Source organism: Equus asinus, chromosome 9 (genome assembly GCF_041296235.1).
Source record: "Equus asinus isolate D_3611 breed Donkey chromosome 9, EquAss-T2T_v2, whole genome shotgun sequence".
Taxonomy (NCBI): domain Eukaryota; kingdom Metazoa; phylum Chordata; class Mammalia; order Perissodactyla; family Equidae; genus Equus; species Equus asinus.
The window spans coordinates 45,233,845-45,246,663 of record NC_091798.1 but is presented as its reverse complement, the minus strand read 5'-3'; the positions used below and the strand labels follow the sequence as shown (position 1 = coordinate 45,246,663).

The 12,819-nt window shown below is 41.8% G+C and overlaps 1 protein-coding gene across 4 annotated transcripts in view; it reads right to left on the bottom strand.

Moving 5' to 3' along the window:
- Positions 1-12,819, bottom strand: part of FSTL4 (follistatin like 4) — a 399,058-nt gene that overhangs the window by 348,870 nt on the left and 37,369 nt on the right. For all 4 annotated transcript variants that reach the window (XM_070517384.1, XM_070517383.1, XM_014856745.3 and 1 more), the window contains exon 3: positions 7,107-7,140. In XM_070517384.1, the coding sequence (XP_070373485.1) occupies positions 7,107-7,140 (34 nt within the window). The remainder of the gene's footprint in view (positions 1-7,106; positions 7,141-12,819) is intronic.

The following is a 12,819-nucleotide window of genomic DNA, read 5'->3' as shown; positions in this document are numbered from 1 at the left end:
AGCAAGGTCCTGCTTCTTCCAAATTACCCGAGAGAGCTGAAATCAGACAGGGGATAGGATGGAATAGCCACTTACCCAGAGCCTGGAAAATCCTTAATCAAGGAAGATCACGTGCAGGGGCAGGAGTGAGGACTCAGGCTCACTCCGGCTGTCTTAGTCCACAGCTGGTCTTTCCAGGTCCAGGCACTTAGAATTACCTTGGAGAAGCTTGGTGAACAGAACCTTGGAATTGTCCACAGCCTAAGAGTCCTCTGGCTAACACTGTGCTTGGTCCTTGGGAAGGGCCCTTGTCTGCATTCGCTGAGCTTTATTACAGTGCAACAATTGAAAGGAAATATGAAGGGTCAAGAAGCTGTGATGCTCAAGAACAATTTTTTATCCCAGTGCCCAGAAAGCCCCTAATCTGGGGAGAGAAGTTTTATGTGTGTTTGTCCTTAAGTTCTTAAACACATCCTCAAGAAGAGAGCTGTTTGGTTCTTCTGATTGCAAATGAGAGAATTTGAGGAGAAAGTTCAAGACTGTGACAGAGGGGAGGGATGGGAATGGGTCAAGTTAGGATAATTCTTCATGGGAAAAGCCAACAGGCCACCATATGCAAGGTCACATGTAAGTCTGCTTGCAGACAGAGGAATGGACTTGGTGACCCGAGACATTCCTCACTCTATGTCTAAGGCCAGATCTACAGATGCAGGATAAGAATCACCATAATGGAGATCACCAACCTCACTGGGCACTGATGCCACTGCCCACACTGTGGCAAGGGATCTCCAAGTCCAATCCCTCCCCACATCTCTACGAGGCTGTGAGGAGCATCGGTTGCATGCTGCCCAGCATCCTTCCTCTGAGGATGTCCCCGCGCTCCCCACTTCCCTGCGTTTGGATGAGGGTGATTTTGCAAACCCAAAGGGGAGAATGTGCAATCTCACCTGGCCAATCACAGCATTGCATCCCCTCCCTGCCACAGTGATTGGTATAGGGCTTGAGTCATGGTGCAAGCCCAGCAAATCAGAGTCCTTGCTGGGACTTTTTTGGTATCATTTTGGGGGAAAGTAGTTTCAATCTCTGAGACAGTGAGCAGACAGGACTTTGTGAGCTGCAGCTGCTCGTAGACATCCTGCAAGCCTTCCTGGAAGAGGCTGACAAGCCAAGAGAAGGAAGGAGAGGGAGAACCTTTGTAGCAGATGTACTTGAAGTGATCCACCCTTGAATTCTGCAGTTTTATGAGCCTTTCAGGCTTCAGCCAGTTTAAGTTGGATTTCTACAACCCAGAGTTGGGACTAGTGTTCTTCATTATTACTATCCCCACTTGTTTTCAGATAAGATTGAGTAACTTCCCCACAGTCACACTGTGAGTAAGTACAGAGGTGGGATTCCACTGCCTGCCAATTGGTCCTGATCAAAACTGGGTATACCAATCACCGAGTTCAACCAGAACACACTAGCGAGCTGTGCCGTCCACTTCCCACACAACCTGGGGCAATTAGGTACAACATAGTTTTCGAGCTGCTGGAAAAGGGCAGCACTATCCAGAAAGAGTGCATTTCCCTGGGGTTAGAAGTGGAAGGAGACAGAAGTCCCCCCCCAACTTTTTGGCTCCCGGTGACTGTACGAAAGAACAAGCAAACTCCACTGTATGTGAGTGAGAGTGGGATGGGGAAGGAAACTCCATTTCTTTCCACAGATGGCAGTGTCGATTTGAAAAGGACGCACTGCCCCAGGCACTGGCAGATCTGGATGGCTCCTTTTTAAATTCCGTACACCTGCAGCCATTAAAGAAGTTACCTCAAAAGAAGCTAGGAGTTTCTTAATCTGTTTCATCAAAGAGAGTCAGCCACTTCATACTATACCAAGACAGACTATGCAGGCAACTGAGAGATCCAGAAAACATCTGCTAAACAAAATCAAAATTAATGGTAAACAGAATGCAATTCTTGATAGCTGAAGTTCACCCAGATGCAGAGAACTATAAAGGGACTATTAGAGGGAGCTGCCAATTAGGGACTCATTCCAAGGGCTTTCATAAAGTGAGTCTCTAGTTACACACTCAGGACTGGCAGGTCATGTTTATGTGGGAGATATGCATTGCTAAGGAGTTGGAGCCAACCTTGATGTGTGTGACTGTCACTCCCCTCTTTCTTTTTCCCTGAAGACAGCAGCATCCCTCTTCGCTCTCCCTCCCAGCCCTGCTGGAAGCCAGGCCAGGCTGGTCTGGACAGGAATGCGAGTGAGCCATCACTGGGAAGGCGGGTAATCCAACGTGACATTGGTGCCCACCCCAAAACTCACAGCCTCTAATCACAGCACAATCACAGACATCTGGAATAGCAGCAGATCATCCAGTGCTCCTAAGAGATGGCTGACAAGGACTGAATTATCCCGACCACTTGCTCAGCTCACTCAAGTGTTCTCTCATGGCTGTAATTCAAAGTGATGGGATCAGTTAGAGAAAAGTACTGGTCTGAGTAGATGAATTCTGGCGTTCACAATCAGCACCAGCCCTCAGAGTGGACACGGGAGTATCTTGGAGAGGTGAGGTTGGCACCTTTTGCTGAAGCTTCAAGAAAAAGCTGAAATTAAATTGTAGGTGTCTAGAGGGAGGTGTAAAAACACCTGCTCTGGAAAGCAGATGAAGAAGCAGCCGTCTCTCCTTCCCTGTGCAGCTAGCACAGGTGGGTCTCAGGGCACGAGGATAACACAGGACCGTGCTGAAGGAGGAAGGGCTTTGTCCTCTAGGGAAGGCATGTGCCCTTCCCCAAAGACATCCTACCAGTCTTTCAGCCCTGCCACAATCTCTGATACTCTATCTCCCTCCAGGTTCCCCTGAGAGTCCTTACCACAAACTTAACTCAGAAACAAAGCTCGTCTAGGAAGTTTTCTTCCAAGAGTCCCTCTCGGCTCTCTGGGCCTGGCAGTGGACACGTATGTACAGAAGCCCTTGGATGTGATGAAGCAGGATCAAGTCATTTAAGCCACACGTTGACCTCATTAGAGAAAGGTTTAGTGTATCAGAGGGCCATGGGTCCAGAGAGAATCTTTATTCCTTCTAAAATTAGCATGGAAAGGAAGGAAGGAGTCTCATGCGTAAGGTGCTATCTGCTCTGGTTATGTCATGAGTTACTGAGACTCAAGGGAGGTAAAGAATGTGAAAGCTCTCTGAAAACTTCAGAACTGAGAAGTTATCGTCATTATTACTATCTCACCATTCCGTCCACGCACCGCCCTTGGAAGACGGTCACTGGTGCCATGGCATGTCCACACCCTGGGCTCTGAGGAAGTGTTCCCTCTTCATGGACTCTCTAGAGCATGGCGTGGAAAGGGCATTGCATGGAATCCAGCCCCAAGATGATCAAAAGCTACAAAATTAAGATGCCATGGGAAACTAAGTTTGGGAAATGCTACATATTACACCCCATTGAGAGTCATACTTAGCGTCTTAAAGACCTGAGAAGTTCTGCAGTAAAAATATCAACAACTAGCGCAATATTAAGTCCAGCATTTGCCCAGTGCATTTGTTTCTTAAGGCTGTGGTGACAAAGTTCCACCTAGTGGCTTAAAACAAGAGAGATTTAGGGTCCAGCCCTGTGGTTGAATGGTTAAAGTTCCACACAGTTTCCTTCAGTGGTCCGTGTTCATGGGTTCAGATCCCAGGCATGGACCTACTCCACTCACTAGCCATGTTGTGGAGGTGTCCCACATACAAAATAAAGTAAGATTGGCACAGATGTCAGCTGAGGGCTGGTCTTCTTCAAGCCAAAAAAAAAAAAAAGAGGATGATTGGCAATGGACGTTATGTTTGGGAGAATCTTCCTCAGCCAAAAAAAAAGAAAAGAAAAGAGAGAGATTTATTTTCTCACAGTTCTGGAGGCTGGGAGTCAGAAATCAAGATGTGGGCAGAGCCACACTCCCTCTAAAGGTGCTAGGGGAGATCCTTCCTTGCTTCTTCCTAGCTTCTGGTGGTTGCCAGCAATCCTTGGCATTCCTCGGCTTATAGACTCATCACTCTGATCTCTGCCTCCATCATCACATGGTGTTCTCCTTGTGTGTCTGTGTCGAAATTTCCCTCTTCTGATAAGGATATCACTCATTGGATTAGGGTCTATACTAATCCAGTACATTCTCATCTTAACTTGATTACACATCTGCCAGGACCCTATTTCCATATAAGGTCACATCCACAATTTCCAAGTTAAGATTTCAAAGTATCTTTTTAGGGGACACAATTCAACCCATACCACCAAGCTTATCTGCACGTGGAGCACACTCATCAATGCATCGGCTAGGAATACCCAATGGATATTCACAGAACACTCCTTAAAAAGTGCCTTTCAAGAACCAAAGCACTCAGTGCCTCTCTTTTCTATCACTAGGACAGGATCAAAGTGAAAAGACAATATACACAAAGCAATTTGTAGCTTTCACTTAATTCAAGAAATAATTGTTGAGCAACTACAGGCCCTGGGCTACGGCTGTGAGGGATTTGGGAGTGAATGAGGGGACGGTCTCTGCTCTCAGGAAATGAATGACCTAATAAGAGCAATATATTGCCTCTCACATAAGGTAGGGTAGGCTAAATGCTTCAAGAAATAGAGTTGGAAGGGATGATGGAGAGGTGGCATTTCACAAAGCTGAGGGACAAAGAGTATCCAGGCTGCAGGAACAGTCTAAGGCCGGAGTCAAGAAAGCTGCACTACAGTCTGGGAACCATGACATCACCAGATCCAAGGTTGGGAAGAGTGCAGGGCTAAATAAGGTAGAGATCAGCTAAGGAACACAATGCATTCATATCACCCTAATGATCCCCCACCCCACTGTGATTTAGCCTGGACTCCACTTCCATCGCTAATGTTAGCTCCTCTCACTTCACAGACTTAGTCAAGAGTTTCCAAAAGTCAGAGTGTGAAGTTGCAATTGGTCATCCATTTGTAGCACTGAACCCTGGATGGAGCTGATACCTCTGAGTCAGGTGTAGTATTAAAACAGAACAAAACAAAAACAGGAAACTATCTTAGGTTTTGTGGTGAAAGGCTACCTCACCAGACCCCTCCAGAATCTCCTGGGCAGGGTAAGCTGAGCAGAAAAATATCAAAGTGTTACTTATTTGTTCCTCTTTCAGTTCCAGTTTGAGTCAGAGCTAAGGAACCAATCTTTAGTGTTTGCTGCTGGACAATAATGTCTTGTTTTTGTTTGTAAGAATAATTTATTGAAACGTTCACAGTGCCACTATTATCTTTTTGCTCATACACTGTTCTAGAGAAGACGAACAACCCCACTACCCAAGCCAGTGAATCCTCAAACCCAAAAGTACTTGGAACCAACCTTCAAGGTCCCACTCTTCCTTCCTGCCTGTTAGGTTATAAGCATTGACATTAAGGCACAAGGCTATTTCATGAGGTCTCAGACACTCAACTTTGACAGAAACAAGCAAGAAAGACATCAGCTCACAACTGGAAGACAAAAGTTTACATGACGTCAGGACGAATTTGCCAGTACAAACCCAAAGCAGATGCTCCCAGTCAGCCAGTTGTGAAAGCTGATGCTTTCAGAGAGGAAGAGGTTCTGGATGAGTAGCGTGCAGCCTGAACATGCCTTTGTTCATCCTCAGACACATTCAATCTTTTAGAGATTTGGAGTGTTAAGTCCAACCAGGCCTTTTTATGCCTTTGAGTAAAAATGCACATGGTTCTCTCATGCCCCAGCCTTACTATTTACAGACATTTCTAACACAAGGACAGTAAGATTCCAAAACAAGTTTATATGCGATTCCATAATGTAAATTAATTCCAAACATTCACACTCAGGGGTACTGACACGAATGGAATAGTATTCAAAACCAAAGTTCATGTCAACTTCTCTCCTTATGACTACTTCTCTCCAATTTACATAGTCAGCATGCCCATTATGAACACAACTTCCAATAAGAAACATGCCTTCCTTGCCCCAGCCGCCTTCATCCAATTTCATTTGGTTTTGATATCCAAACAATGCAATTTACCCTATGGATGCAGTTCAGAGGACATGGAGTGCAAAACCAGAGATAACGGTAAATGGGAATGGAAGCCAGAAAGTTCATCCTAGAGCCAGACTAGCCACAACCTTTGAATCCAGGGTTTCAGAACCATGGACAGCAGCAAAGACCAGTTCAATTAGTCCACCAATATAGATAGTACGGAAAGTTCAGGTCTCCAAGCTGTAGAAAAACACTTTGATAACATGGCCATTCTCTGTCTTTCATTGAGATACATAAAATAAGAATGAATCAGGAGACAAGGATATGCTAGATTTAGGAGTCAATATGGATATTGCTCACTTTTTAAGACTGCCACTCTTTCTGGAGACAATGCCACAGGGAAGGATGTGGTTAAGGCTAAAACCAAAGGCCAGATCCTAGACCAAGAACTCACTCTGGTTTCTGACTTCATCCTCCCATTCCTGCAATAAAGGGATGATTGGTGATGACACCATAGATCATACAAAAGACATCCTCTTATTAGAAACTAGATATTGCTGAAAGTGAATGAGGGAAACTTCAATTTCCGCTAAAAGATTTCAGAAATTACCACCCATATACACTTACCTCAGAGACCAGAAAACAAATGTGCTAGAGGCATTCTTTCAGGGAAAATAGAACATCATGGAACTGTTTTCAGAAGGGAAATTAATTGGTTATTTCTATTTCAGCTTAGCTAAAGCTGTAAAAATCTAATCAGAAATATTTTTCACAGTGGCATCTTTTCCCAGATATTGAAATACCTCAAACCATAAGCCCTTTTTCATTGTTGATTTTGTTTTTGCTGAGTGAAACTAAATAATTACTTCAAACTTCACTCAAAAATGAGCCTTCTCTCAAGAGACTGTAAACTTGCTCATGAATGAGCCAGTTCCCCAGACTCCACCTCTGATGCTTGAAGGCAGAAGACATGGTTCTCACAAGCAAACTCAGTTCTTGCAGTCCCTAGAGGCAAGTGTCAAATAGTCAGCAACCAGAAAAGGCTGCATGAAATTTCAAATAACAGGCTTCCCACAATCTGAAGTTCATCTGAGCTTCAACAAACTATTTCCAAATGTCAACACTGAGAATGAAATGGGTATGAATGCATTTTCCCTACCTTCTCTTCTCATGACTTCAAAGCTCCTGGATTCCTGCAAGAAAAGAAAGATTTTGTGTTTTTGAAGAATAATTCATATGTACAGATACTTGCAAATATCTCACCTATTCTTAGCCATTTATTCACAGAAAGGTGAACAATCTCATAAGAACATGACATTCAGCAATGTTGGGTCTGCTAAACTCTCAACACACACATATCTGTAAATGTAAACAACTTGTTGCTTTGGGGGCTTAGGCAAAAAATATTGTTAATCATGTAGTTTTTAATGAGCAGAGCCAACTCTCATGGTCTTCTGTATGTGGAATCTGGGCTGGTACCAAGTGTTAAGGAAGACTTTTTTCCAGTTTGACACCCTACCGTCTACCTAGGCTGCAGGTGCTTGTAGAGCCTGGGGAAAACCTAAGCAGACACGGGCCAGAATTATCTGATTAGCAGCAGGTTCTGCTTTGTGGTGTCATAAGGAAGACCACCATTGCTCCCGTGTGGGTCACTGGCACGATCTGGTGATTGATTATGCTCAATTCAGGAGTTTCCAAAGGGTGAGCTCTTATGGACCACTTGGATAGTTAGTCCATGCCACTGGACTAAAATAAGCCCTTGGTTTTTCTTAATTCAATCCCATCTTCCTGCTACATGCAGGGAAATAAGCAAAGTGTTTCTGAAGTTACATAAATAAAACAGAGTCCCTGCAATGAAGATATTCACAGTTGAACAGGAGACTACAGAACAAACACAAATTACTGAGAAATAAAGGATGATTTTGCTTTGATAAACACCAGTATATTCACATTCAGCTTGAAAAATAAGGAAGAGGGTTTTTAAAAGAACTTTGAAAATAGCCCTGAAGACAGGCTTTTAGGGCAGGATTTCAGACAGGAATAAGGGAGAAAGAGAGAATAGCTTAAGCAAAGGTAGGGTGAGGGTAGAGTACAGGGCACACTCAGGAAGCAGGAAACGGCCCAGTGAGAAGTAATAAGGGAAAAAGGCTGGAAATATTTATTGTGGTTTCATAACTAATAGAAAGCATCTACAATTCATCATAAATGACCAGTTTAGGATAAAAAGCCTAATATTGGGAACAAGCTGGAAATCCATGCTAGGAAATGATTGTTAGCAACTGAAGAGAAGATAAAACACTAAACTTGGGCCAACTCCTCACCAACACAACCAAGAAGACCATTCAGCACCAGCACTTTTTAAGCAAATGACAATGTCTTTCACACCTTAGCATTCTTATCAAACATCCATTTAGGGTCAGGAAGAGAAGGCAATATTAGAGAGAAAACTGAGGAGGCACTGAAAAGTTCATTCTCCCCAAATAACATTCTCTGACTGCCACCTCTGTAATGAGCAAAGGCCCAGGTGGAGACCAACCTAAAAGACATGTTATAGGCCAGCAGCCCATCAGCACAGCACAATGAACCAAACGAGCTTCCAGAATGCTGGTTCCCAAACGGGAATTCACCAGCTCAGGGTTCATAAGAGGGAGCATGGGGAGTGGTGAGCTCAATGAGAGATATGTAAGCCATGAAGCACATCACACACAAAGCAAGCCCAGTTCCTCCCATACTCCTCCTCCCCCTGCTCCAGAGGCTGGCACCTCCATCCCTGGAAATAACTAAGATTTGTGAAACAGTAGTTCATAATTGACTTACAGCTCTAGAAAAAACTTTATGGAAGTGTTATTGCAATTACACCTAGTTTATAAATTAACTTAGGGAAAGCTGACATAGGCATAACATTGTATCTTATCTAACAACATGGTATTTTAAATAATTTGTTCAAGTCTACTTTTATTTCTTTCAAGAGTATTCTATAATTTTCCTATATGTATTTTGAATTTTTTTTTATCTTTTGTTATCATAAACGGAATTTCCCTTTCATTATATCCTCTATCTGGTTTTCATTTGTATATATGACAGCAATTGACTTTTACATATTGATTTTATAACCAGGAACTTGACTAACCTTGTTATTGCTTGGAATTGTTTTTCCATTGATTCTTCTAAGGTTTCCATTTCTATATTTACATAATCTGCAAATGGCAATGCTTTTCTCTCTTTCTTTCCAGTTCCTATGTCTCTAAGTTGCTTTCTCTTGTCTTATTACTTCAGCTCATTCCACAACTTAAGGTTAACCAGTGTGGACATAGTGGGCATCCTGGTCTTGTTTCTGACTTTAAGAAGAAAATCTTGGAGGGTTGCTTGGAAGATGGTGGCATAGGAGGACTCTGAACTTATCAACTCCCACAGACATGACAAATTTACAACTACCCTTGTAACAATTATCCCTGAGAGAGAACTGAAAACTGGATAAAAATAACCCCCACAACAAGGGACAGTGCTGACTGAGGTGGAAGAGGCAGAAATTCCCTTCTGGAGAGGAAAAAGCCACATTCTTGCTGCAGCATGTCACAGCAGGGAGCAATCTTAAGCCACATAGGGGATCGCCTCCACCTTCCAATGCCTGAAACAATTGTGTGCTGCCATGCTGGGGGCCAGCTCCATCTGGCTGCACTACTGAGTGAGCTGAAAACAGCCTTGTAGGCCAGAGGCTTAGAGCAACTGTAAGCCCCTGAGCCTAGCAACCAGCCATGCTGGTGGCCTACTCACTTAACAGGAAAACTGCAGCAGGAATGTTCTATTAGACCTTGCAGCTAACTGTGCTGGGGCTCCCCATGCCTGACAGAGTGACTGAAGGGATCATAGCAGCCAAACACAGCTGAGCATTACAACCATCTGGCCAGGGGGATAGCCTAGCCTCCCTGTGCACCTGCAGCAAGAGCAACCCTGCCACAATAGAAGGACACACGTGGCCCACACAGGTGACACTCTCGAAACTTCTGGAACCGGTAATGAGAGGGAAGCACACTACTGGGCCTCATAAGGCATCTCTTACCTAAGGTCACCTCTCCAAGATTGGGAGATGTAACTGATCTACCTAATGTTCAGATATAAGCACATAGAAAGAGGCAAATTTAGGAGACATAGGAATATGTTCCAAATAAGGGAACAGGACAAATCCTCAGAAAAAGAACTAAATGAAACAGAAATAAACAATCTACCTGATAAAGAGTACAAACTAATAGTCATATGGATGCTCACAGATATTGGGAGAAGGATGGATGAATTCAGTTAGAACTTCAACAAAGAATTGGAAGATATAAAAAAGAACCAATCAGAAATGAAGGATACAATAACAGAAATGAAAAATTCACTAGAGGGACGCAATAGCAGAGCAGATGATACAAAAGAATAGATCAGTGAGCTGGACAAAAGACTAAGGAAATCACCCAAGCTGAACAGATAAAAGAATTAAAAAGAATGTGGACAGTCTAAGGGACCTCTGGGACAACATCAAGTGCACTAACATCCATAGTATAGGTGTCCTAGAAGGAGAAGAGAGAGACAAAGGGGCAGAAATCTATTTGAAGAAATAATAGCTGAAAACTTTCCTAATCTAAGGAAGGAAACAGACATCCAGGTACAGGAAGCACAGAGAGCACCAAACAAGATAAACCCAAAGAGGCCCACATCAAGACACATTATAATTAAGATGTCAAGAATCAAAGATAAAGAGAGAATCCTAAAAGCTACGAGAGAAAGGCAACAAGTTACATACAAATGAAACCCCATAAGGCTATCAGTTGACTTCTCAGTAGAAACTTTACAGGCAAGAAGGGAGTGGCACAATATATTTAAAGTGCTGAAAGGAAAAAAACCTACAGCCAAGAATACTTTACCCAGCAAGGTTATTGCTCAGAATGGAGTGAGAGATAAAGAGTTTTGCAGACAAGCAAAAACTAAAAGAGTTTATCACCAATAAACAAGCCTTACAAGAAAGGCTAAAGGAACGTAAGTGGAAAAGAAAAGAGCACAAATAGGAATAAGAAAATTACCAAAAAACAAAAAGAAGCAATAAAATCACTGGTAAAGGCAAATATACAGTAAAGGCAGCAGACCAACCACCTATGAAGCTAATATGAAGGTCAAAAGACAAAAGTACTAAAATCATCTACCTCCATGATAAGAGGGTAATGGATACACACACACACACAGGTTAAGTATGAGATCAACAACATAAAATGTGGGAGGAGGGGAGTAAAACAGCAGAGCTTTTAGCAAGAGGTCAAACTTAGGAGACCATCAACTAAATATAGGTTGCTATTTACATACATTATTATACATGATACGAACCTCATGATAATCACAAACAAGAAACCTATAATACACAAGAAATTAAGAGAAACCCAAACATAACACTAAAGAAAGCCATCGAACCACAAGGGAAGAGAACAAGGAAGGAACTGAGAAGAACTACGAAAACACCCAGAAAAAAGTCAAAAAATGGCAATAAATATACACTTATCAATAGCTACTTTAAATGTCAATGGTCTAAATGCTCCAATCAAAAAATATACGGTGGCCGATTGGATTAAAAAACAAGACACATACATATGCTGTATACCAGAGAGACACTTCAGATCCAAAGACACTCACAAACTGAAAGTGAAAGGATGGAAAAAGATACTCCATGCAAATGGCAGTGAAAAGAAAGCTGGGGTAGCAATACTTATATCACACAAAAAAGACTTTAAAATGAAAATTGTAACAAGAGACAAAGAACAGCGCTATATAATGATAAAAGGAACAATCCTACAAGAGGATATGACACTTGTGAATATCTATGCAACCAACATAGGAGCACCTAAATATATAAAGCAACTATTAACAGACATAAAAGATGAAATAGACAGTAATAAAACTGCAGAATACACATTCTTTTTTAATGCACATGGAACATTCTCCCGGATAGATCACATATTAGGCCACAAAACAAGTCTCACTAAATTTAAGAAGGTTGAAATGATACCAAGCATCTTTTCTGACCACAAAGGTATGAAACTAGAACTCAACTACAAGAAGAAAATCACAAAAGCCACAAACATGTGAAGATTAAACAAAATGATAGTGAACAATTATTGGTCAATGAAGAAATCAAAGGAGAAATAAAAAAATACCTGGAGACAAATGAAAATGAAAATACAACATGCCAAAATTTATGGGATACAGCAAAAGTGGTTTCTAAGGGGGAAGTTTACAGCAATACAGGCCTACCTCAACAAACAAACAAACAAAAAAATCAAATAAACAATCTAACAGTGCACCTAAAGGAGCTAGTAAAATATGAATAAACAAAGCCTAAAATCAGTAGAACGAAGGAAATAATAATAATCAGAGCAGAAATAAATGAAATAGAGACTAAAAAAAAGAATAGGGAAAAAAAAATTCAATGAAACCAAGAACTGGTTCTTTGAAAAAATAAACAAAATTAACAAACTTTCAGCAGGACTCTCTAAGAAGAAAAGAGAGAAGGCTCAAATAAATAAAATCAGGAATTAAAGAGGAGAAATTTGTACTTCTGAGGTGTCTGTTGTAAAGATTATAAGAGACTACAACAAAAAGCTATATGCCAACAAATTGGATAATCTAGAAGACATGGATAAATTCTTAAAATCATATAACCTTCTAAGACTGAATTAAGAAGAAATAGAGAATTTGAACAGATCAATCACCAGTAAGGAGGTCGAAACAGTAATCAAAAACCTCCTAAAATAGATTCCTCAAAAAATTAAAAATAGAACTACCATATGACCCAGCTATCCCACTACTGGGTATCTATCCAAAGAACTTGAAGTCAGCAATTCCAA